This window comes from Macaca nemestrina, chromosome 1 (genome assembly GCF_043159975.1).
Source record: "Macaca nemestrina isolate mMacNem1 chromosome 1, mMacNem.hap1, whole genome shotgun sequence".
Taxonomy (NCBI): Eukaryota; Metazoa; Chordata; class Mammalia; order Primates; family Cercopithecidae; genus Macaca; species Macaca nemestrina.
The window spans coordinates 25416944-25441073 of NC_092125.1; the positions used below are offsets into that span (position 1 = coordinate 25416944).

General features: G+C 43.5%; 1 protein-coding gene across 1 annotated transcript; it reads right to left on the reverse strand.

The window, feature by feature from the left end:
- Window positions 1–2235: 2235 nt before the first annotated feature.
- Window positions 2236–15249, reverse strand: LOC105492992 (cellular repressor of E1A stimulated genes 1). Its single transcript, XM_011760398.2, has 4 exons — window positions 14856–15249; window positions 9249–9368; window positions 7329–7513; window positions 2236–3513 (listed from the first exon to the last, which is right to left on the reverse strand). Exons 1-4 carry the CDS (start codon window positions 15207–15209, stop codon window positions 3510–3512), a joined length of 663 nt encoding a protein of 220 aa, XP_011758700.2. The 5' UTR covers window positions 15210–15249; the 3' UTR covers window positions 2236–3509.
- Window positions 15250–24130: the final 8881 nt, after the last annotated feature.

Consider the following 24130-nt stretch of genomic DNA (forward strand, 5'->3'; position numbering starts at 1 on the left):
CAGTTCGCATAATCACCCTTTTCCTTGCAGGAGTCCCCGTTCTACATTCTCCCAGTCTCTGTGATTCTGATGGTGCTGAGTGAACCCGCAACTTCAGAAGATACACTACTCAAGTTCAGCCACAGAGGGCACCCCATTCCCAGACACAGTGATCATTCAGGACCGGTTAGGGCCCAGCTAGGAAGGACACATCCTCTTTGCTATAAGATTGCTGGCTGCAATCAAAACCAACACGGCAGAAAGAGAAGCCAGGAAATGGAGGCCAAGTTCTGAATAATGTAAGATCAATGAACTCTTTTTGCTTAAACAACTTTCACTTGGGTTTCTTGTCACTAGCAACAGAGTCCCAGTACAGACCATTATTTGCTGGTCTGCTTATATTGGTCTGATGAAATATTCTGCAGCCATTCTCAGCCATCCTTGTGAATGGCTTCTAGGAACACAGTTTTTTATGATAAAGTGAAAGAAGCCTAATATACAATCATTAAACAGCCAGATCTTGACTACGTTTAAACATCGCTCCCAAGAAAACACACCCAAAATACTAGCAGCCACACTGGTTGGTGAGGTTACAAATTTCAAACTTTTTTTTTTTTTTTTTTTGAGACGGAGTCTCGCTGTGTTGCCCAGGCTGGAGTGCAGTGGCCGGATCTCAGCTCACTGCAAGCTCCGCCTCCCGGGTTTACGCCATTCTCCTGCCTCAGCCTCCCGAGTAGCTGGGACTACAGGCGCCCACCACCTCGCCCGGCTAACATGGTGAAACCCTGTCTCTGCTAAAAAATACAAAAAAAAAAAAAAAAAAAAATTCAAACTTTTTATTCTACACATTTCCTGTACAAATGTCTTACAATAAATCTTAAAAACCAAAAAACTTACATTTTATTGATTTGTACCCCCCTTAATTGCAAAAGGAATTACAATTAAATTATAATTGTCTTCTCTAATGAAAATTGATAGAACACTTGGTTTTGAAGTGACAGTTTGGAACTCCCCTAGGAAACACTGGCCAACCAGCATTACACAGAGCATGATTTCCTCAGTACTGAAACCGAAAACTAGGCTCCATTAAAAGAAAGTAGTCTCCTTTTCAATTACTTTGTGATCTTTAGTCTAAATATTACTAAGAATGGAACATCACACTAGCAATCTCTTCAGAATATCTGATGCATTTATTTCACTGAACCTCGTCACATTTCATATTTTTCTCCACTCCCCCACATACCTGCCAAGGTCTTTGAACCTAGACTAAAAGACAGAATAAACTATGATTATTGGCCATGGTCGGTAAAGACAAATGGCCTCGACCAGCTGAGTGTAGATCGATGGTCCAAGACAGCATCTGCCAAAGGCAGCTGTCTGGACTCTGTAGCTTCAGGCTCCTGAGCCACTCCCTCTTTCCACTTTTATCTTTCTCTATCAGGGCCTGTCCTGCTCTCTGCACCAAGGCTGACTCCCCCTCCCCACCCCAGTCTAAGACACTCATCTCCTAGCTGTTTGAGACCAGGAATCTGTTCTCCTTCTGCAGCACGTGGGGTGCAAGAGGATCAGAAGCCTGATGTAGAAACACATGGTGTGGAGGGAGTGATAAGCCCAGGAAAATCTAGCAGCAGCAGCAGCAGCAGCAGCAGCAGCAGCAAATCAGGCCTCTGCTTCTCCTCTTGCCCCTTCTCAGCTGCATTTACTCCAGCTCCTAACCCAGCCCAGGGAATCATTCCTAGGGGCTTAATTTAGCTGTGTAAGAAACCCACACCTGCACAAAAAGTAGTCCACAGTGCCCCCTAGTGGCTGACTGGAATATTAACAGCGACATATTCTGTCACATTCAATTATAAAAGAATCTGCAGCGCCTGCTGTGAAACACTGGTTGACTTTACCCTGTATGATAACTGGGTCTTACCTGAATGTTGATATGTATCTATGTGGTTCCAAATGCTGGAGAAAAAACTCAGTAAGTGGGTAAAGGGAGAAAACCAAATAGCTGCCCTCAACCTAATTCTATCACAAGGTACACTGGCAACCAAATCTGAGGCAAAACCTGTGACAAAGGTTAGATTCTGGCCATGCCCAGAATTTTAGGACATACGAGCTTTTTGCCAATTGGAAAGAGTGGTATTATTCACTTCAAGTTTCGAAACAGCCAGTGACTGATTTAGGAGCATGCTATTTTGATGGTAGACAATAAAACAAAGTGTAATAAATATTAATGTCTATGTTTAAGAAAACAAATCCAACACATTTCATTAAAATAATTCTTTTAATTATTGATGCTTTGAATAAGAAGTCCATTTTACTGAAGTTAGTATAAATTATTTTTCTTAAACAGAACCTGTTTGCTGGATCTCAGTTAAGTTCACTTTGTAGTTTTCAGACACAATGACTCATATTCAACTTTTCTCTTTGCCATTTAAGGATTCAGTGGCTTGATTCCTGACATTTCCTCTTTAAGAGGAATCTTATGTCATCTTCTGAAATCATGTATATGGGTAGTAATATTAGTGTCTTCTCTTCTGAAGATGTGATTCTTTTAATGCCATGTTCTCTTCCCTCTGGTGACCTTAGATCGTAGTAGCACTAGACGCTATTAAGAGATTTGGAGCAGTTGAGGAAGGTTTAGGTAATTGTTAAGAGTAGCAGTATTTTTAAAAAGCTGTGGAGAGTGGTTTTGGAGGGGATTTTGTCCCTGGTTGAAGCTGGTCCATGCTGGGTAAACTTTACTTATAAAAGAATACCAGTAACACACAAAATATTCTTCTCCTCTTTCTTTTGTAATCCAGTTTTGGGGCCAAAAAGTAATCTGTGTGCACATGTGTTTTGATAATACAGTCTCAACTTAGGTGGGGAAATTAAATTCAGGAGTTTCATGACTTTCTTTTGTTCTGAGTATCACTTTAGAGTGTAAAAAGTTTTTCAAAAAGTTCTTTATCAGAAATAGTTTCACTCTATGTTGGATTAACAATACCCAGGATTGTGAGACATAAATCAACGTGAGTAGGAAGCTCCATTTGAGTTTCATCATTGTTTGTCTATCTAGGCAAGATGTATTCAGGCGCACCATAATGGGGGCCAATCTTTTGCACGAGGCTCAGACAGCTCAGGAGGCAGCTGTGGTGAGTGACGCACTCTACCCAGCACAGTGGCTTCCAGAAATAAAGAACACATACTCAAGTACCTTCAATGCCAATGGGCAATTTAAATCTGGTACTCACTCCTCTTCAAGAGCACCACTGGAAACATCTTTGGAATTGATGGGACAAAACTTATTTGATTATAGTGAAGGATATTTCTCTATGAAAATGGCTTCAAAATATGAAAAAAGTAGCAACCACATCTTCCAAGAAATCCAGTAACAGGTCAACTCTATTCGTAAACAAGCAAGCAAACAAACCAGCATGTGACAGAAAACAGGCTAATTTTCTGAGATGCTTTCCAGAGAAACATTAAGCCCTTTAAGTGTGTATGAGCCACTTTAAGAAACTTCATAAGTGTTGCTAAATTCGTCACAGTCTGCTTCACCTAGAAAGGGGAACAGAGAGGAAGAATTATTTTGTTAAACTGGGTTAACACATCTTAAAAACTAATTCATCCTAGGGAAGGACTAGATAAAATTTCTGATCTAAAATAAGATTTTGAGTTCATTTCAGCCACCAGAATATACTAAAGAACTGCTTGGGTTTGTTAAAATGCAGATTCCTGAGTTTTGGCTTCAGTAAGTTGAAGGTAGGGCCTAGGAATCTTTATTTTAACAAGCAACCCTCCTCTCCAAGTATGATTCTGATACACTTTGATGAACTCTACTAGGATGTAGCAAGAAGCAGGCCATTGCCATGGCTGCTGCTGCTATCTCATTTAAGAATATCTGAAGGTTTAAAAGACAAAAATAGTTGAGAACAGAAGGGGTCCTGAACATCAGGGCAGAAGAGCAGTGATGAGCCATTGCCCAGTGATACTGACCCCAGCTGGCAGGTGAACTTTCCCCCTTCCGGCTGCCACCAACCAGGAAATCCATCTCTAAGTATCGAGACTAGGCAAGTCTGTAATCTATGACCTTTTGTTACCTGTGTGTTTGCTAGGAAATATCTGGATGTGCGCCAGAGGAGATAAAATGAGGCTTAGCACAAACATGCTGCTGCCCAGACTTAACAGTGGTCGGAAGCAATGCTTATGCTTATAAGAACTGCTTATTGGCCAGGTGCAGTGGCTCATGCCTGTAATTCCAACACTTTGGGAGGCCGAGGCGGGTGCATCACGAGGCCAGGAAATCGAGACCATCCTGGCTAACACGCCTCTACTAAAAATACAAAAAACTAGCTGGGCGTGGGGGCGGGCGCCTGTGCTCCCAGCTGCTCAGGAGGCTGAGGCAGGAGAATGGCGTGAACTGGGGAGGCGGAGCTTGCAGTGAGCCGAGATCGCGCTACCGCGCGCCAGCCTGGGCAACAGAGCGAGACTCTGTCTGAAAAAAAAAAAAGAACTGCTTATTCCAGGGTGCCTGCAAATGCTTCGTGTAGACATTTAAGCCCTCCACTCAGCATGCAAACATGCTCACGGGGTCTTCACCCAGCAGTCCAATGAGGCAAACCACATTCAGTTAAGCTCCTTATCAGCTCTCACAAGTGGCAGTCTCCGTCTGTGTGAAACAGATTTCAGATGCAGAGGGCTTCGTGGTATTTGGAGGAATGATAACTTCCAAAACCCATCTGGACAAGCCAAGTAAAGTGCCTGCCAAGGTGGGGAAGCTCCAGAATGCCTGTGAGGCCCCTGTGAGTGGTTCCCCAAGAAGATGGGGGCTCTGGTTCTCACAGAGATCACTGTACACTCCCTGGACTATTAAACAGCTCCGGTGGCAGACCTGGTGGGTGGGATTAGTGGGGGCCCTCCTAGACTTGGCGATGGACAATTCCTAGCAGACTGCCCACCCCCCAGGTTCCGGTGCGCTGCCTCAGAAGAGCCACATCCTGCTCTCGCCTTTGGGCCTCCTCTCAGCACAAGGAAAAAATGTTCTCTCTGTGCTGCAGAAAAGTGCTTCTTTGTCTGCATAATAAAGTGGGAACCTCAAAAGCATCTGTTTTACTCACTTATTCAGTGTGAGACTTATGGGAAAACAGTTTGGTTTTGTCATTGAACCAGGCACTGCCTTTGGGCATGTTATTTATACAAAGATAACTGCGTTTCAGATATTACGTCCTGTGAAAGTAAACTGTAACTTCAAAGAGCAGGCCTGTCATTCTTAACGGTCATCCTGATAATTTGCTGCCGGGGAATAAGGTTGTAATTGCTACCCCTATATTCCTACGAAGTCAGACGGCTTCGCCAGCCCAGAAGACGATCCCAGGCCCGTGCCTCTCCTGCATGCACAGCAGCAAAACAAGCGTGAGGACTGTCGGATTCTTTATCCCAACAGAGCGTGAGAGTGTTTGTCTCAAGTAACGAGCCAGACAATCATTCCTAAACACCTGCTCTGTGACACATGCTGTCCTAGGCCCTGCTCGGAATTTTTTAAAAATAGAAACAAAACAAAACTGAGCTTCACTGTCAAGAAATTTCCAATCATGGTAGGGAGTCAATAGTCAATAGTTCAACACGGAACTGTTCTACAATTGAAAAAGACACAGATTAAATAAATGCTAAGAATTTAAGCCCTCAAATGACCTACAACTTACAAGTCTACCTTAGTATCATCACCATAATCTCCTGAAACAGCAGTCAGTCATTACAAGCAGAATGTGCATTATAAATTGCACTGAGTTAGGAGCCTGGCCCACTACCAGTGAGGCAGCCAGAGGAGAAGTACAGCATCATGAACAGAAGTCAGGTGATGGCTCTGGAGCAAGAATGCCGGGGTTTGAATCCCAGCACCACCACTTTCTGACTGCAAGACTTTAGTCCAGTTTCGTCTCTGTGCATCAGCTTTCCATTTCACACATGAGAAAAACAGCGCCTACCTGTTGCAGTGGAAGGTTGCGTAAGATAGGGATGTGTTGAGAATAGAATGAGTTAATACATGAAAAGTAACCAGTACAGCACCCAGCCAGTAATAAACAATGGACACTAGCTGTTATTGTTACTGTTCTTATCACCTCCCCAGATATGCCAGAATTCCCTGTGTCACCTGAGAGAAGCACCAGTCCCTTGTATTCCTTCATTTGAACCCTGAACTAACTCCAAAGACTCTGATTACACTCTTCTTTCCTTTCTCTTTCTGTCTTTAGGTCCTGGGCTTCATTTTCTCCCATGGCCTCGTTTGTCTCAGCCTCCTCCCTTCCAAGTACTTCTTGGTGGGATAAACCACAATCCCCACAGGCATCTGTAGTACTGGGGCTGATGGGATGGGGTTACTTGCTCAGACTCAGATGAAGGACGTTCACAGTCCAGGAGCACCTGAGTCTAAGCCTCATGAGAAAATGCCATCATGGATCATAACTGGGTTCTGTCCAGGGCCCAACAAGCATAGCCTTAAAATGGAGTCTCAACCTGGTATCCAGGCCTGTACACAGAGTTCAGGGGGTCTACGAACTTGGCTCAAAAATTTTTTTTTCGTTTTCATTAGGCTCTAACTGAAATGTATCATTTCCTTCAATAATGAATGTAGGGAATAAACCAGAGGGTGACAGCATATCTGTGACTGTCTCCAACAGAAATAGAGAAATCACAGATACTTTCACATCATGTTACAGGTGTTGCAGATGTCTTAAAATATTGTCTTCAATCCTCACTACTTTAAAAGCACAGAAAAGGCCAGGCACGGTGGCTCATGCCTATAATCCTAGCACTTTGGGAGGCTGAGGCAGGCAGATTGCTTGAGCTCAGGAGTTAGACACCACCCTGGGCAACATGGCAAAACCCTGTCTTTAAGAAAATACAAAAAATCAGCTGGGCGTGGAGGTCTGTGCCTGTATTCCCAGCTGCTTGGGAGGCTTGAGGCACAAGAATTGTTTGAACCCAGGAGGTGGAGCTGCAATGAGCTGAGCTGGTGCCACTGCACTCAGCCTGGGTGACAGAGTAAGACTCTGTCTTAAAAAAAAAAAAAAAAAAAAAAAGGAAAAAGTAATAGATGCATTACTAGATCTTATATTTAATATATTAATAAAACAATGAATTATTATATCACACATTTACAAATATTTTTATAAATGTATTTCATTACAGTTGATTTTCTTTTTAATTCTATATATTTTATGTGTTTAAAACATTATTCTGAGAAGGGGTCAGTGCCTTTACCAGACTGCCCAGGGGGTCCAGGGCACATGAAATGGTTAAACCCCCCTTGCTTTAGAAGGCTGAAGATGGCTGTAAGGGCAGCAATCTTAGGTGAAAGATGTGTAAGTACTTACTGAACTGTGACATTATAATATTCTTCCGGTGTCACGATTTTTGGTCCACCAAAGTAGTCCAGGACCCAGATACTGGTTATATTCAACTTAGCAAAGAACCAATTATGGCTGGAAGGCCAGGTTTTCATCTCAGGGTGTCGAATGAATAACGAATGCTTTGCAATATCCATTTCTGTTTCATTCACCTAAAGGACATATATGAAATAAACATTCTTATAGCAGTAACACTTCATTTTCTCATTTGTTGAGAATGTGTGATTTGGCCGGGCACAGTGGCTCATGACTGTAATCCAAGCACTTTGGGAGGCTGAGGCGGGCAATCATGAGGTCAACTTGGCTAACACGGTGAAACCCCATCTCTACTAAAAACACAAAAAAAACAAAAAATTAGCCAGGCATGGTGGTGGGCGCCTGTAGTCCCAGCTACTTGGGAGGCTGAGGCAGGAGAATGGCGTGAACCTGGGAGGCGGAGCTTGCAGTGAGCCGAGATCGCGCCACTGCACTCCAGCCTGGGCGACAGTGAGACTCCACCTCAAAAAAAAAAAAAAAAAAAAAAAAGAATGTGTGATTCTAGCATTCTATAAATCCTAAGAGTTTACTTAATTGTAAATCTTGGTCTTAGCCTTTTGGAATCAAGAGAAAACAAAGGAAATGTAAAGAATGCAGAGAATAAAGATTTCAATTGTTGGTGAAAACAGATATAACGAAGTGGGAAACCACTGTAAGTATAATACCAACTTCCATTGGTAAAAAGGCATTTTGAGCTATTAGAATAACCAGCACTAAGTACTATAACATTACTGGTGCCTAAGACATGTAATGTCTAGCATATTTACCCCATAACATGGACATGTTAAACATACAGATGAATGTACTGAAGGATAAAAATGTTTGGAAGCCACATAACAGAACTCAAAAGCATGTGCTGCTCCTCCATCTTTTTCCTGCCAGTGAAGGACACTCAACTACAGAGATGCATCCACAAAGAATTTTCAGACCATAAATAACACTTGTCATTAATGGTTGACACATCATTAATGATTAATGATTGACACAGTCAAAAAGCAAATCTGCTGGCTGGGTAATCAGATCAGCACTCCTGACACCGTGCCCACTGCTCTTCCGGAGATTGTATTTGACCTCTTCCCTTCAGCAGGTGATCCAAACTAAATTCACTTCCAGTTTTCAGTAACGGACAGTCCTCTGGTTCGCCTACTTAATATGTTTTCTCTGCTTTAAGCCACTGTTAAAATATGGAGACAAGGAGCCCAGACATGAAAAAACATTATACCAATGTAAAATATAATGGAGAGTCGACGGCTTTGGTCAACCAGATGTTCTTTAGTAAGAATAACTTTATATACAGGAGCTTCATAGTTGTTACATCTGCTTGGTTTCAGAAAATCATTCATTTTCCTCATACCTTATTTGACACCTATATGAAAACAACTTATTAAAACGTTTGGTTTTCATGGAATTACTTCACCTATTAGAATAGAACATGTCCTGACTGGGCATGGCATTCACAAATCAACTGCATTTCACTCTCAAAAGATCTATTCTGCCAGGCATGGTGGCTCACGCCTGTAATCCCAGCACTTTGGGAGGCCAAGGTTGGTGGATCACTTGAGGTCAGGAGTTCGAGACCAGCCTGGCCAACATGGTGAAACCCCATCTCTACTAAAAATACAAAAATTAGCTGGGTGTGGTGATGCGTGCCTGTAATACCAGCTACTAGGGAAGCTGAGGCACAAGACTCGCTTGAAGCCAGGAGGCAGAGGTTGCAGTGAGCCGAGATCACACCACTGCATTCCAGCCTGGGAGACAGAGTGAGACTCTGTCTCAAAAGAAAAAAGATCTTTCATTGTGAATACGATGGTGTTCTGAAACTATCTCCCTTCCGGTGGGATAACTACTTACCTTGGTCACAGTTCCTGACAGTATTATGTGAGCACAAAGGGGACTTTGTGGATCAAATCCATGTTTCTTGCAGAAGTTGGTCTGTGCCAAAGTCATGGTCAGTGTAGCATATGGATTCTCCTGTGGAGAGAAAATGAAGATCCTCTCATGTGAAATATGGTTTCTGGAGAGGTAGTAAATTTCAAAAGTTGCATACATCATGTCCCTAGAACTTGACTGGTCTTCCATGAAACAACGAATTGTAAAACATCACCTTCCACTCGGGAAAATAATACTTGGATAGTATCCTGACCACTCCCCAAAGGGGTGGGGGGTTTTCACATTTAAAATTAACTGACTTGGTAAAAATTATTTCAATATACTTTTTCTGAAACCCTGAATTTAATCCATATTCATCAGAAGAATTATAATTACAGTGACACCCAAATTCAAGGCTGTTCTATAGGCTTCACTGAAAGATTTAAAGGGTTAAACTCTAATACAGAACCACTGCATAAAAACACCACAGTTGCTCAACTGGCTGACTATGCGATGTAAGCAAGAAAGTAGCTGAATCATGCTGCTTGGTTATCTTACATTAGCAGAAACTGTCATGTGATTTCAAAACTGGAGAAGTTGTTCATTCCTGCTTCAGTAAGTCTTACCCCACATTCAAAAAGTAACACAAGTAAAATTCTTAATGCCTTCTTATTCAGACATCAACTTCATAAAAAGCATTGTTGACAGATAGCAAAATTCACACATTGCATTTTAGACTATTTTGGTCTTTAAGCTCTAAGTGTCTTGTGTGGAGAACTGTGCCATTTCACAGTGATCTATCAGAACAGAGAGTCATAAAGAGATTCCTTTGAAATCATTTAGCCAAATAGTCACTGTCTAGAAACTATTAGGCAAGGCACCACAGAAGACCAAAAAGGGGGAGGGGGACACCCAGGTAAACTCCCTCTGAGTTTAGAATCTGGTTGAAAAGGCAGACATAAACAAAAGTGTATGTCCAGCATAGACTGGAGTGATAGAGGAACTATAAGGGGCTTTATAATACATTCAAAACCAGGATAGAAGGTGGGAGGACATATTAAAGGGAGAGGAGATGCTGACTGCAAAAAACACAGAACTGGGTGAGCCTAAGACTTAATGAAAAGCACCAAGAAACCTGATTTGCTGGAAAGAGGGGCCTTCCTACGGGAGGAGGCTGGGGTTGGGAGTGGAGAGGGCTCAAACTCAAGTTAAGGAGTCTAGATTGTAATTTGTAGGCCAGTTTTAGGCAGTGTTTTCGAAGAACCACCTGCCTGGAGAGCTTGTTAAAATGCTGATTTGGGTTAAAATGTTGAAACAGGCCTCACTCCCAACCTAGATAACTGCAATTTTTTCTTTTTTTTTTTTTTTGAGACGGAGTCTTGCTCTGTCACCCAGGCTGGAGTGCAGTGGTACGATCTCAGCTCACTGCAACCTCTGACTCCTGGGTTCAAGCGACTCTCCTGCCTCAGCCTCCCAAGTAGCTGGGATTACAGGTGTGTGCCACCATGCCCGGTAATTTTTGTATTTTTAGTAGAGACAGGGTTTCATCATGTTGGCCAGGCTGGTCTTGAACTCCTGACCTTGTGATCTGCCCGCCTCAGCCTCCCAAAGTGTTGGGATTACAGGCGTGAGACATCGCACCTGGCCTGCAATGTTTTCTTTAAGACAGCGTCTCACTCTGTCACCCAGGCAGTCACCCAGTGCAGCAGCACAATCATGGCTCATTGTGGCCTCAACCTCCAGGGCTCATGTGATCCTCCCATCTCAGCCTCCGGAGTAGCTGGGACTATAGGTGTGCATCACCACACCCAGCTAATGTTTTTTTTAATTGTTGTAGACGTGGGGTTTCACTATGTTGCCCTGGCTGGTCTCAAAATCCTGGACTCAAGTGATCTCCCACCTCGGCCTTCCAAAGTGTTGGGATTACAGGCATGAGCCACCAAGCTGTCCTCTATCTGCATTTTATTTATTTAGAAACAGAATCAAGCTCTGTCACCCAGGCTGGAGTGCAATGGCGTGATCTCAGCTCCCTGCAACCTCTGCCTCCCAGGCTCAAGTGATGCTCTCACCTCAGCCTCCCAAATAGCTGGGACTACAGGCGCACACCACCATACCCAGTTAAGTTTTGTATTTTTAGTAGAGGCGGGTTTCACCATATTGGCCAGGCTGGTCTCAAACTCCTGACCTCAGGTGATCCGCTCGCCTCGACCTCCCAAAGTGCTAGGATTACAGGCTGGAGCCATCGTACCCTGCCTCCATGTGCGTTTTAAACAAACATTCCAGGTAACTCTTCCGCAGCTCTAGGCAGTTGGGTGTTGTTAAAGGTTTCTGGCCAGAGGGCAACGCTGTGACAGGTATTTTTGTTAATCTATTTGGGTAGGCAAGGTGGATGGGGCAGACAGGAAGACTATGTAAGAGTTGTTCTAGTACTTTTAGGCATGAGGTGACAAGCTTAAGGACGAGGTGGCAGGAATAAAGAGGAAGGGGCAAGGATAGAGGCAAAGAAGGCAACAGAAAACTGTCAGGACTTGGGAACCGAGGGATTTGGGGAGGCAGTGAGAACCAACTGGGTTTAATGAGAAAACAGTACTTCCACTAACAGAAATGCAGAAGATCAAAAGCAGCTGGTTTCAGGAGGAAGAGAAAGGACTGGATGTTGAATTTGAGGTGGTGGCAAACTAATGAAGTAAAAATGAACAGCAAGCAGAAATACAGAAAACCCTGAAGAGGTCAGAAATGGACACACATCTGGAAGTGAGTCCTAGTAAGGACTAGAAGAGAGTGTATACAATGAGAGTGTATACAGTGAGAGTGTATACAGTGAGGGTGTATACATTGAGAGTGTATACAATGAGTGTACACAATGAGAGTGTATACAATGAGAGTGTACACAGTGAGAGTGTATACAGTGAGGGTGTATACATTGAGAGTGTATACAATGAGAGTGTACACAATGAGAGTGTATACAATGAGAGTGTATACAATGAGAGTGTATACAGTGAGAGTGTATACAATGAGAGTGTATACAATGATAGTGTATACAATCTTCTGAGGATCATTACAGGGAACAAAAGGGTAGGAAACTGACTTTGAGGGATACTTATTTTAGTAGGTCAGAGAAAAAAATCAAGAGTGACCAGAACAGAAAGGGCACATCACAAGAAAAGAATGCCAAAACAGAAGGGAGGCTAATAGTAAGAGGTCTTGGTGCAGATAATCAAACCCCAAGATTTCCCTTCTGACTCACTGGCTCTGCAGCCAAACATGGTCCCGCTACAAGCTAACATCAGCAACTCTGTCCTACAGACATTTACTATACAAAAATGCCACAAAGAAAGAGACAGACAAAAGACACATCCCAGTGGTAAGTCCATTTGAAGTTCACAACCTATCTCTAAGTTACAGAGGACAGGCATTTTACACGTGAGAAATGGTCCCAAACCTAGGTCTTCTTGTTCCTTCTGAACGATTTCACCCCCTGTCAATGAGAAGAAATGCAGAGCACCCTGGAGGTCAGAAGGAGGAAAAGAAAAAAGCAGAAACTTTGACCAGCTAATTGATGGAATCAAGTCAGACAAATTCAGATGTGGCCACTTCTTTTCACTGCCATCATGGAAACCTGAAGCCCTGGGTAGGTTCCTTGCCACTGTCCTATCTATTTCTAGAAACATGAAAGACCTGGGCTAAAGTCCTACCTGACAGCCATTAGCTGGCTGGTCACAGGGTAAGTCCCTGCACCTCTGAGTCTGTGTTTCCTCACTTCTGAAATGGGGACAATAATACCAGGAACTCCCTGGTCACCTCACAAATTTAAATATGATTATGTATTGCTCAACCTCCCTCCTTCCCCATTAGAATCATCAGGGAGTGGTTTGTGGGGCATGGGGGAAGGGGTGTTGTCTTAAAATAAAATGTGTTTTCAATAAAATACCTTGGCATCCCATTGTTAAAGCCTTCTTAAGTGACTGCGATTTGCAGTCAAAGTTGAGCACCGCCGATGGAGTGGAGTGAGTTTGTTTTGAGCAAATGCCTAAAGGTGTGGAATGGGCTGGGAATGAGAAAATGGTGAACTGGGGTGTATCTGCCTTAGCTAAAAGAGGGCACTGCTTCTGTTTTGGCTCAGAGAATGCAGGCCCACAGTGTCACTGGATCTTCCCATTTTTCAAGAAAAGTTAGAGATTTACATTTTAAAGTAAAATCTAAATTTTAAAATGTTGGTCACAAATTCAACTTTATTAAAAACAAAACAGAACTTTGTGTGCGCCAAACTGGTCGGTGGGACACATTCAGCTGATGGGCCACCAGCCTGGGATATGTGGTGGGAAGAAAGATGAACCTGAGATGAAACTACGGGTTTGCCCGCTGGCTTTAAACAAGTTACTTAACCTAGGTAGGCCTCAAGTTCTTCATCTGCAGAATGGGGTATATAATACCTACTTCAAATAATTAACAGAAGAGACAATGAATGGAAGGCGAATGGAAAAGTGATGAATCAAGCATCAGTTTCTTACATCCTGTCTTTATCAACAACGCTGTACTTTCAGAGTTGAACTCAAATGTGAGAGCTTTGTCAAAAAGACCCTCCATCAAATCAGGTTTCGTTCCTGGACTCTCTGCGTCTCCGGCCTGCCAAGCTGTGTCTGTGACCCCATCCCTGAGAGAGCAGAGGTCCACCAGAGTTGTAAGTGTAGCCCTGCACCAGAAGGTGGGCAAAGGGCGAGGAAGAGATGGACCTTCAATTAGCTCTGCATCTTACTGAGGAGCCACTATGCCTGTGGAGGCCTAAAGACTGCAGTAATCATTGTAATCGTCCACGACATTGTACATTAGTTTCTTGCTGCAGGAGGGAAAAGCTTAATTCAGAAAGGGTAAGAGAGAGCAAGAAACCCTGAAGTCACATATTAAAGTGCTTAAATACCCAACAATCTCTATGCCCTGTAAAACCTTTAAGAATAGGAGCCCAGGCCGGGCGCCGTGGTTCACACCTATCATCCCAGCACTTTGGGAGGCCGAGACGGGTGGATCACTTGAGGTCAGGAGTTCGAGACCAGCCTGGCCAACATGGTGAAACCCCGCCTCCTCTAAAAATACAAAAATTAGCCGGGTGTGGTGGCACGCACCTGTAATCCCAGCTACTCGGTAGGCTGAGGCACGAGAATCGCTTGAACCTGGGAGGCAGAGGTTGCAGTGAGCTGAGATAGCGCCACTGCACTCCAGCTTGGGCCACAAAGGGAGACTCCGTCTCAAAAAAAAAAAAAAAAAAAAAAAAAAAAAAAAAGGAGCACAGTTAATAGAGACACTGTGCCCCAAGATGACTCAGGACCACTCAGGGATGAGAAGTCCTCGGGCTGCTGGCAGAGAATTTATACCCCAGGTGCGTGGCCCAGTCGCAGGGGCGTGTGCGAAATTCCTGGTACCTAGTTGCCCAACACCCGGGACGCTGCAATGCCCACCCGCCAGCGCTGCTGAGAAGCGGCAGACGTTCGAGCCACGCTCCACTTCCCGGGAAGAATTTGGGCCAAGGTGAAGGCTTGCTCTGTGGCCGCCCCGCCCACAGCCCGCCTGGGGAAGCCGCGGGCCTCAGCTCACCTGCAGGTTGTTGACGGAGAGCTGCAGCGGGCTCAGGTAGAAGTAGGGCACGCCGCTGCCCGCGCCCGGGGGCCCGTCGCTGAGCGAGAGCACGTCAGCGAAGGGCCGGCCGCGCACCGCCTCCAGCGTAGAGATGGTGGCCAGAGCGCCCCAGTCGGAGACGTGCGTCACGAAGCGGGCCACGCGCGCCGCGTCCTCGCGGGGTGGTAGCGGCGGCAGCAGCGAGGCCTCGTCCCAGTCCCCGTGGTCCCGGCCACCGCGACCCCGCGCGGGCGACACGAGCAGCGCCAACAGCGTCGACGCCAGCAGGGCGGCAAGCAGGGCGCGCGCGGACCCGCGGGCTAGCCAGGCCATGGCGGTATCTCCAGCCAGAGTCCCAGGCCCCAACACCTGCAGCGACCCAGCGTGAACCCGGCGCGCCCAGGCCCCGCCTCTCCGCGATGTGCCAATCAGAGCTAAGCACAATGCAGGGGGCGGGGTCCCTCTGCCGTTCCGCAACCTGCGGGAGACGCGATTGGTTCATCCGCCTTCCAATCGCTCCGCCCGCCCTCTTTAAGTATTGTGAATTTGTCCTAAATGGGATATTTGTTTTGTTTTGTTTGACAGGCGGAAAAAGAAAGGCTTGAAGAAATCCAGCAACTTGCCCAAGTCGTACTGCTAGGAAAAGACCAGCCTCTTTACACAGGCACACACCCCTCCTTTTAATACCTTTGAAGATGAATATCTGGCATCTGAGAGGAAATGCTGCATTTTCTACCCATGCGCCTCTTTTCTGTTGAATTTACCATCAGCTCCAAAGAACAGCGAGAGTCAAGCAAACACTGACATATAGGTGCTTGGAGATAAACGTTTATTCGATTTGGCCAAAGCGAGAAGGCGGGAGGGCAAGATCTCTCAAATCTGCCTTTACAAAAAGAAGTAGAGAGTCTTTATGCGGCCAGAGAGTCAGGGAGGAGGAGTTTCAGGGAATGAGGGGAAAAGTCTGTGTTTCTTCAATCTCAGATAATTCCTTGAACAATCAGATTTCTGGGTGTCAGAAGCTAGTCTCAATGTACCTCAAAGGACTTATTCCTCCTACAAACTTTTTCGTAACCCTGAAGTTATCTCCTCTTGCTTGAGAAAGACACAGTACATCAGCAGTTTATGATTATGTTGTAGTAACAAGGAATATTGGGCAAAAAGAGAGTTGTTAACATGTGCAAGCAAGGGCCTAATCAGAAGTTTCATTATTTCAGTCACTAACAAATGCTGGGGTGCTGAAATCTCAAGGGGCCCCCTTACACTAGTAGTAAAGTTAGGCAGAAACCCAAAAGTTCAAGACCTTTAAAAAATTTTTATTTACTTATTTTTACATTTTTAATTTTTGTGGGTACAGAGTAGGTGTATACATTTATGGGGTACATGAGATATTTTGCTACAGGCATACAATGCATAATACTCATATCTGGGCAAATGGGGTATCCATTGCCTCAAGCATTTATCTTTTGTGTTACAAACAATCCAACTATACTTTTAGTTATTTTAAATGTACACTTAAATTATTATTGACTCTAGTCACCCTGTTTTGCTATCAAATACTAGGTCTTATTCTAACTATTTTTTGTACCCATTAGCCATCCCCACTCCTTGCCTGCAAGTCCCCCCGCTACCCCTCCTGGCTTCTGGTGACCATCCCTCTACTCTCTATCTCCATGAGTTCAATTGTTTCCATTTAAGCTCCCACAAATAAGTGAGGACATGTGAAGTTTGTCTTTCTGTGCCTGAGTTATTTCACTTCACATAATAACCTCCAGTTCCAACCATGTTGTTGCAAAGACAGACAGGATCCCATTCATTTTTTATGGCTGAATAGTACTCCATTGTGTATATATACCACATTTGCTTTATCCATTCATCTGTTGATGGACACTTAGGTTACTTCCAAATCTTGGCTGTTGTGAATAGTGCTGCAATAAACACAGGAGTGCAGACATCTCTCAATATACTGATTTTCTTTATTTTGGGGATATACCTAGCTGTGGGATTGCTGGATCATATGGTACCTCTATTTTTAATTTTTTGAGGAACCTTCAAATTTTTTTCCATAGCGGTTATACTAATTTACATTCCCACCAACACTGTACAAGGGTTCCCTTTTCCCCACATCCTCACCAGCATTTGTTATTGCCTGTCAAGACCTTTTAAACTACTGGCCCAGGAGTCCCTCATATAGACACGCAAAGGGATTGTTAGTCTACTATCAATATCCCATGTATAAATTTGAACTTACCATTTCAGGACCTGTTAAGACATAAAGCTTGGGGTTGGTGGTTTCATGAATTTATTGCCCCTGCTGCCCTTCCCTGCTCCATGTAAGGGACATTCCTTTTGCTTCTTCTAAGATGACCTGTCTCATTCTTTCAGGGGTGCTCCTGATTCTGCTATTCTGGAAACTGGTAAATAAGCTCATAGCACCTGCCCTCCATTCTTCATGACTTTAAGCTTTGGTCGCGTCTTTTTGGAGCAAGTCTTAATCTTTTTGGCCTGGCCTCAAATATCCACTGTAATTGTTGTTATAAAGACTGTATGGTGGTGTTAGTGCAACAGTTTGTCATCTTGTAAAGCTGGCTCTGGCAGACACCTGGCCCTGTGAGGCTGAGTTGTGTAACAGAGGTGAAGTAATTTCACTCAGCTGCTGAGCAGCTGTGGGCAACAGGTGTGTGAGCCAAAGTCCCACCGCTACTTCCCTTCTCAAACCCAGCCTCCTAATATTCAGCCAACTTCTCAGGCTACTCAGAAGGAATTGTGTATCAGAAGCAAGATCATCTACTCTGAGTAGGAGACTTCAGTGCCCTCTGATGGCCAAATGATGTCACACACCCTGATTTCGACGTTGGGGTAGAAGGATCTTTAATTAAAGTTGGTTTGCTTTATAACAACTGAATTTGGAGGAACTTCAAGATAGATGGAAAACTAAGTGGGAGAAGTTCAAAAGGAGGAAAATTGGGTTCATCATTTGAAAAACAAATGATTAATACAAATAGTTTGAGTACCTGCCAGTTATAAACATTTCATCCCTTACCTGTTGAGGAAAGAATACTCTCACATTTGGAGTTCTAATCTCAGGTCTGCCACTATCTTGCCATGTGACCATGTGATTTTATCTTACCTTTGGGCCTCAATTTTCTCCTCTAAAATGAGGAATTGAATTAGATGGTATTAACATCTGATGCCTCTTGTAGCCCTGTATCTTCTTTTTCCTTGTGGTTGTTGGTTTGTTTTTCTTTTCTTTTCTTTTTTGAGACAAGGTCTTGCTCTGTCACCCAGGCTACACTGTGGTGGTGGCTCATAGCTCACTGCAGCCTCAAACTCCTGGGCTCATGTGATCCTCCCTCAAGTGATCCTCCCACCTCAGACTCCCATGTAGTTGGGACTAAAGATGTATGCCACCACAGCTGGCTAATTTTTCATTTTTTGTAGAGATGGAGTCTCATATGCTGCCCAGGCTGGTCTTGAACTTCTGGCCTCAACTGGTCCTCCCACCTCATTCTCCCAAAGTGCTGGGATTATAGGCATGAGCCACTATGCCTGGCCTTATTTTTCCATTAACATGCAAAGTATGAGCCCTTTGTAAGTTTCACAATGTGAATTTTTTTGCAAGAAGATTAAAACATTTATTTATTGCTACACCATTTATTACTGGCATACAAAATAGCAATAGACCCTCTTACAGCTCCATTATAAAACACGTGCCTAGAGCTTGGTCTCAGGCATCAGAGCAGGAGAATGAGGTCTACAAACCCTCCGGCTTTAAGCACACCACCTCAGTATCTGTCTTTGTGTTTGCTGTTCCCTATGCTCAAAATGCTCTTCCCTCAGCTGCTGGCACTCCCGTCGGGACCTCCACTTAGATGTCACTCCTCAGCAGTGATTCCTGGAGCACTCTTTCCGAGAGGCCTTCCCCAGTTACTCTCCATCAACCAACTCTATTTCTTTCATAGCAATCATTAATTCATCATAACAAAAATAAATACTATCATAACAGTATTTATCTATTTTTTTAGCTACGTGTTAATTGTCTCCACTGGTAGAATGGGAGGTCCGGGAGAGCAGGAATGTTGTCTATCCTGTTCACCTTCGTATTCCCAATGCTCAGAGTGGGCACTACATAAATATTTATTGAATGACTACCTGATGGTGAGTAATACCTGGCAAAATTCTTTGCACATAGAGCTGTATAAAATTAATAGGAAGTGAGGATGACTAACAACCAGACACTCCACCAGACACTCCAGCTTTTGCTTAGCAAATCCTCCTCATTGGGATATTAGGGGAAGCCCTCAGCCAGGAGTGGCTAAAATGGTCATTCCAGATCCTGCTGCTTCTCATCCTGACTTTATGTTTTCATTTGAACAGCCTACACTGGTCCCCATTCCCACAGGCCCACTGTGGAATAGCTATCTTTTCCTTATGTCGAGGTTTGATCCTTGTGACCAACCCACTCTGCCAACTCCTTCTTTTACATGGTGTTGCCCTTGTTTATTTGTCTAGGCCACCACCGGTTCCTTCTGGGTTAGAAGTGGTGGCTTTGTCCTTTCTGTGCCCCAGCACTGAGCACAGATCCAGGCATTCAGCAGGTACCCATTACATGTTATTGACAAATGAATTGTATCAGAACAATCACACCAAGGGCAGAGGGTTCCCAGGCTGTCTGCCGTAGCTCAGGCTTTAGTCTTTGAAGAATAGAAAATTTCTCTTTTGTGGTACGCATGCTTCAAATAGTAGATAGCTAGTAAAACAGTGAAGAGAGTTAGCTCTGGAGTTAGCCACTTAAGCATGACCTTACATAGGATGATACTGAACCACAATTTCCCTGTCATTAAAATCATGGCTCCTTCTTCACTGGATTTTTATGGGGATTAAATGAGAGAATGCATTTAAAATATCCATTATAGTGCCTGGAACAGAATAGATGCTCAGTAGTTATTAGCTATGTGTTAGTAATTGTTAGTTTTTTTCCCTACTATTTCTTTTTTTTTTTTTTTTTTTAGACGGAGCCTTGTTCTGTCACCCAGGCTGGAGTGCAGTGGTGCAATCTCAGCTCACTGCAACCTCCACCTCCAGGGTTCAAGCGATTCTCCTGCCTCAGCCTCCCAAGTAGCTGGGATTACAGGCACGTGCCACCGCACTCAGCTAATTTTTTGTATTTTTAGTTGAAATGGGGTTTCACTATATTGGCCAGACTGGTCTCGAACTCCTGACCTCAGGTGATCCACCCGTCTCGGCCTCCTGAAGTGCTGGGATTACAGGCATGAGCCACTATACCCGGCCTTTTTCCACTATTTCTGTTCCCACTTTCTACTCTAAAAAACTGTAGATTACTTCATTTAATTTCTCTATAGATTTTTCACACTTTTCACTGTGGCCTCTGCAGGAAAAAAGAAGGCTCTTGAAAAAAATAACTTTATAAGATGTCTTGAAAGTCCCCAGGCAGCTATTGAGGAAGAACTTTCATAGCTCACCCCAGCTTTGAGGGAGAAAATGCTGATGCTTGTTATTTTTCATTAAGCAGATAGCCTTTCCCCATGGTTCTTCTCACATCCCTTCACTTGAATCAAATGTTCCGAATTTAAAAGGTAGCAATGACAACTTGCCCTTTTGCTGACTGCCTTGAGTTTTACATTTTTCTCTTTCATGCACATTTACATTTGGATAACAATTATTTTCCAGACATTTGGGGAACAATTCGTGACTCCTTTCAATCTAGAGGACATGTTTTCCAAATGCCTTACAGTGCTTGGTACATAGAAAGACTTGTTAATATGTATCTTTTGGATTGCATTTGTTTAATCAAAAACTCATTAACTAAGCTTTAGAAGAGTAGTCATCCCAGTATTTCAATATATTTGTAATATTTGTTTTTTTAATTTTACTTTAAGTTCTGGGATACATAGGCAGAACGTGCAGGTTTGTTACGTAGGTATACACGTGCCATGGTGGTTTGCTGCACCCATCAACCTGTCATCTAGGTTTTAAGCTCCAAATGCATTAGGTATTTGTCCTAATGCTCTCCCTCCCCTTTACCCCCACCCCCCCACAGGTCCTGGTGTGTGATGTTCCCCTCCCTGTGTACATTTGTTCTCATTGTTCAGCTCCTACTTACGAGTGATAACATGCAATGTTTGGTTTTCTGTTCCTGTGTTAGTTTGCTGAGAATGATGGCTTCTTGCTGCAAAGGACATGAACTCATCCTTTTTTATGGCTACAAATTATTCCATGGTGTATCAATATATCAGTCATATTAAACAGGAAAAGAAAGTTACCTGCAAGTCAGAAGAAAATAATTAAATCAGAATTTGCACTAAAACAAGGCCAGCCTTTCACATCATCACCATAGCAGTTTTAAAAGCACAAATGAAAGAGTGCCCTATAACAAAATATCTGTCCACTTTGCCTGCTAAATGCCCATAATTCCACTACTTATGCATTTGTACATTATATGTATGCATTTAACACTTAAGTATGCATTGAGTGCCAAACACGCCCTGGGTGCTGTGATGGGTGCTGAGGATGAAAATTATTAATAGACATTGTCCCTAATTTTAAGAAAAATTTCTGCTTAATTTATTCACAAATAAGCAAAGAGACAAATTATACTTCGATGTCATTAGTGCAATGTGGAGGGCTATCCACAGGTAAAGGGGCGAGGGAAGAAGGAGCAGAGGCCTGTCTCGAGGGAATGTTCATATCAGAGGTATTCTTGAGTTGAATCTTGAAGAATAAATAGAAGTGTGGCAGACAGTGAGGAGGTGGGAGAGAGAGAAGGAGAGGAAGAGTTTTACACAGAGGAAATAGTAGGTACATTGGCAAGAAGACATGATTTGTCAGAAAAAGCCATTTTAAGTTGAAGAGAATGTGAAGAACCAATGCGGGGAGATGAGCATGTTCAGCTGGGTAGGGGAAATGTATCATGCCAAGAAGAGATTTTGACTTTGGGAAGCCATAGAAAATTCATGTGTTAGAAAGATCAGTTCAGGCACGATGGCTCATGCCTGTAATCCCAGCACTTTGGGATGCCAAGGTAGGTGTATCACTTGAGCTCAGGGGTTCAAGACCAGCTTAGACAAAATGGCAAAATCCCATCTCTACCAAAAAATACAAAAAAATTTAACTGGGCATGGTGGTGCATACCTGTAGTATCAGCTACTGGGGAGGCTGAGGTGGGAGGATCACTTGAGCTCAGAAGGCAGAGGTTGCAGTAAGCCAAGATTGTATCACTGTACTCCAGCCTAGGTGACAGAGTTAGACCTTGTCTCAACAAAAAACAAAAAGAAAAAGAAGGGAAGAAAGAAAGAGAAAGAAAGAAAGAAAGAAAGAAAGAAAGAAAGAAAGAAAGAAAGAAAGAAAGAAAGAAAGAAAGAAAGAAAGAAGAGAAATGTAATTTTATGAAGATATCTGTTCTCCCCAAGTTATCCTATTAATTCAGTGACTTCCAACCAAAATCTCCACAGAATTTTGTAAGGGAAACTGATGAGCTGGTTTTGGAATTTATTTGGAACTGTAATCTATGGGGATAACTAAGATACTTTTGCAAAAGAAAAGCAGTGAGGGGGAAATTGCCCTATAAATATCATTCATACTGTAATCTCTTCAAGAAAACATAACAATATAACTTAAAGCTTTAAAGCATAATTTTAACAAACATATTACAATACCATTTGTAGGACTTAGATTGATTTTTGCTACCTTACAGTGTCATGAAAAACAAATATATATGTGTTCATTGACAAAAGCTCATAGGTTAAAACATACTGTACATGACAGTAATTAAGACAGCTGTAGGAACTATGGTAGAAACAGGCAAATCGTTACAGATTGGATTCTTCAGAAGGAGACACTGACAGAGTTTGGCCTGCAGAGCACAGACGGTCCCTGATTAACAATGCTTCGACTTAACGATTGCTGGACTTTAAGATGGTACAAAAGTGATGGGCATTCAGTAGAAACCATACTTTGAGTACCCACACAACAATTCTATTTTACTTCCAGTACAGTATTCAATAAATTACATGAGATATTCAATCCTTTATTACAATATTGGCTTTGTGTTAGATAGCTTTGCCCAACTGTAGACTAATGTAAGTGTTCTGAGCACGTTTAAGGTAGGCAGGTTTAAGTTAAATGCATTTTGACTTATAATATTCAAGCTTACAATGGGCTTGTTGGGACAGATCCCCATCGTAAGTTGAGGAGCAGCTGTGCTTACTAAGGATCAACATCGGTGGGGAAAAAAAGGGTGACAGCAGGATTGGGCAGAGAGAGAAGCCAACCTGCAGTGCAGGCCTGACAAAGCCCCTCTTCATAAGGAGTTCTGGAGTGTAGATGGTCCATCAGAAGTGGAGCAATAGCATGATGACTCATGAGATGCAGATTAAAATCGCAATGTGATATGACTACATACCCACCAGAATAGCTAAACTCCAAGTGTTGGTGAGAATGTGAGACAGTGGGAACTTTTGTATACCACTGGTGGAAACGTGAACTGCTGCAGCCAGGGTGGAAACTGATTGGCAATGTCTTTTTTTTTGAGACAGAATCTCCCTCTGTCACCAGGCGGGAGTGCAGTGGCGCGATCTCAGCTCACTGCAACCTCCTACTGCCTGGTTCAAGCGATTCTCCTGCCTCAGCCTCCTGAGTAACTGGGATTACAGGCACACACCACCACGTCCAGCTAATTTTTTGTATTTTTAGTAAAGACAGGGTTTCACCATGTTGGCCAAGATGATCTCGATCTCCTGACCTTGTGATCCCCCGCCTCAGGTTCCCAAAGTGCTGGGATTACAGGCATGAGCCACTGAGCCCAGCCAGCAGTGTCTATTAAACATATGGCCCAGAAATTCCACTCCCCAGTATATACCCAGCTGAAATACATATATATATATATATATAGTTTTGTTTTGTTTGTTTTTAAGACAGTGTCTCACTCCGGTTGCCCAGGCTGGAGTGCAGTGGCACGATCTCGGCTCATTGCAGCCTCAACTTCCCAGGCTCAGGTAATTCTCCCACCTCAGCTTCCCAAGTAGCTGGGACTACAGACGCACACCATCCTGCCTGGCTAATTTTCTGTACTTTTTGGTAGATACAGGGTTTCGCTATGTTGCCCAGGTGGTCTTGAACTCCTAGACTCAAGTCATCCACCCACCTTGGCCTCCCACAATGCTGGGATTACAGGTGTGAGCCACCATACCCAGCCTGAAATACTGACATATGTTGACCAAAAGATGTGTATAAGAATG

Coding starts and splice junctions, on each gene's coding strand:
- LOC105492992 (XM_011760398.2), bottom strand. CDS start 15,209: ATGGCCTGGCTAGCCCGCGGGTCCGCGCGCGCCCTGCTTGCCGCCCTG. Junction 9,369..14,855: donor TCTCCGTCAACAACCTGCAG/GTGAGCTGAGGC, acceptor TTCTCTCCACAG/GAGAATCCATATGCTACACT. Junction 7,514..9,248: donor TGTCAGGAACTGTGACCAAG/GTAAGTAGTTAT, acceptor TATGTCCTTTAG/GTGAATGAAACAGAAATGGA.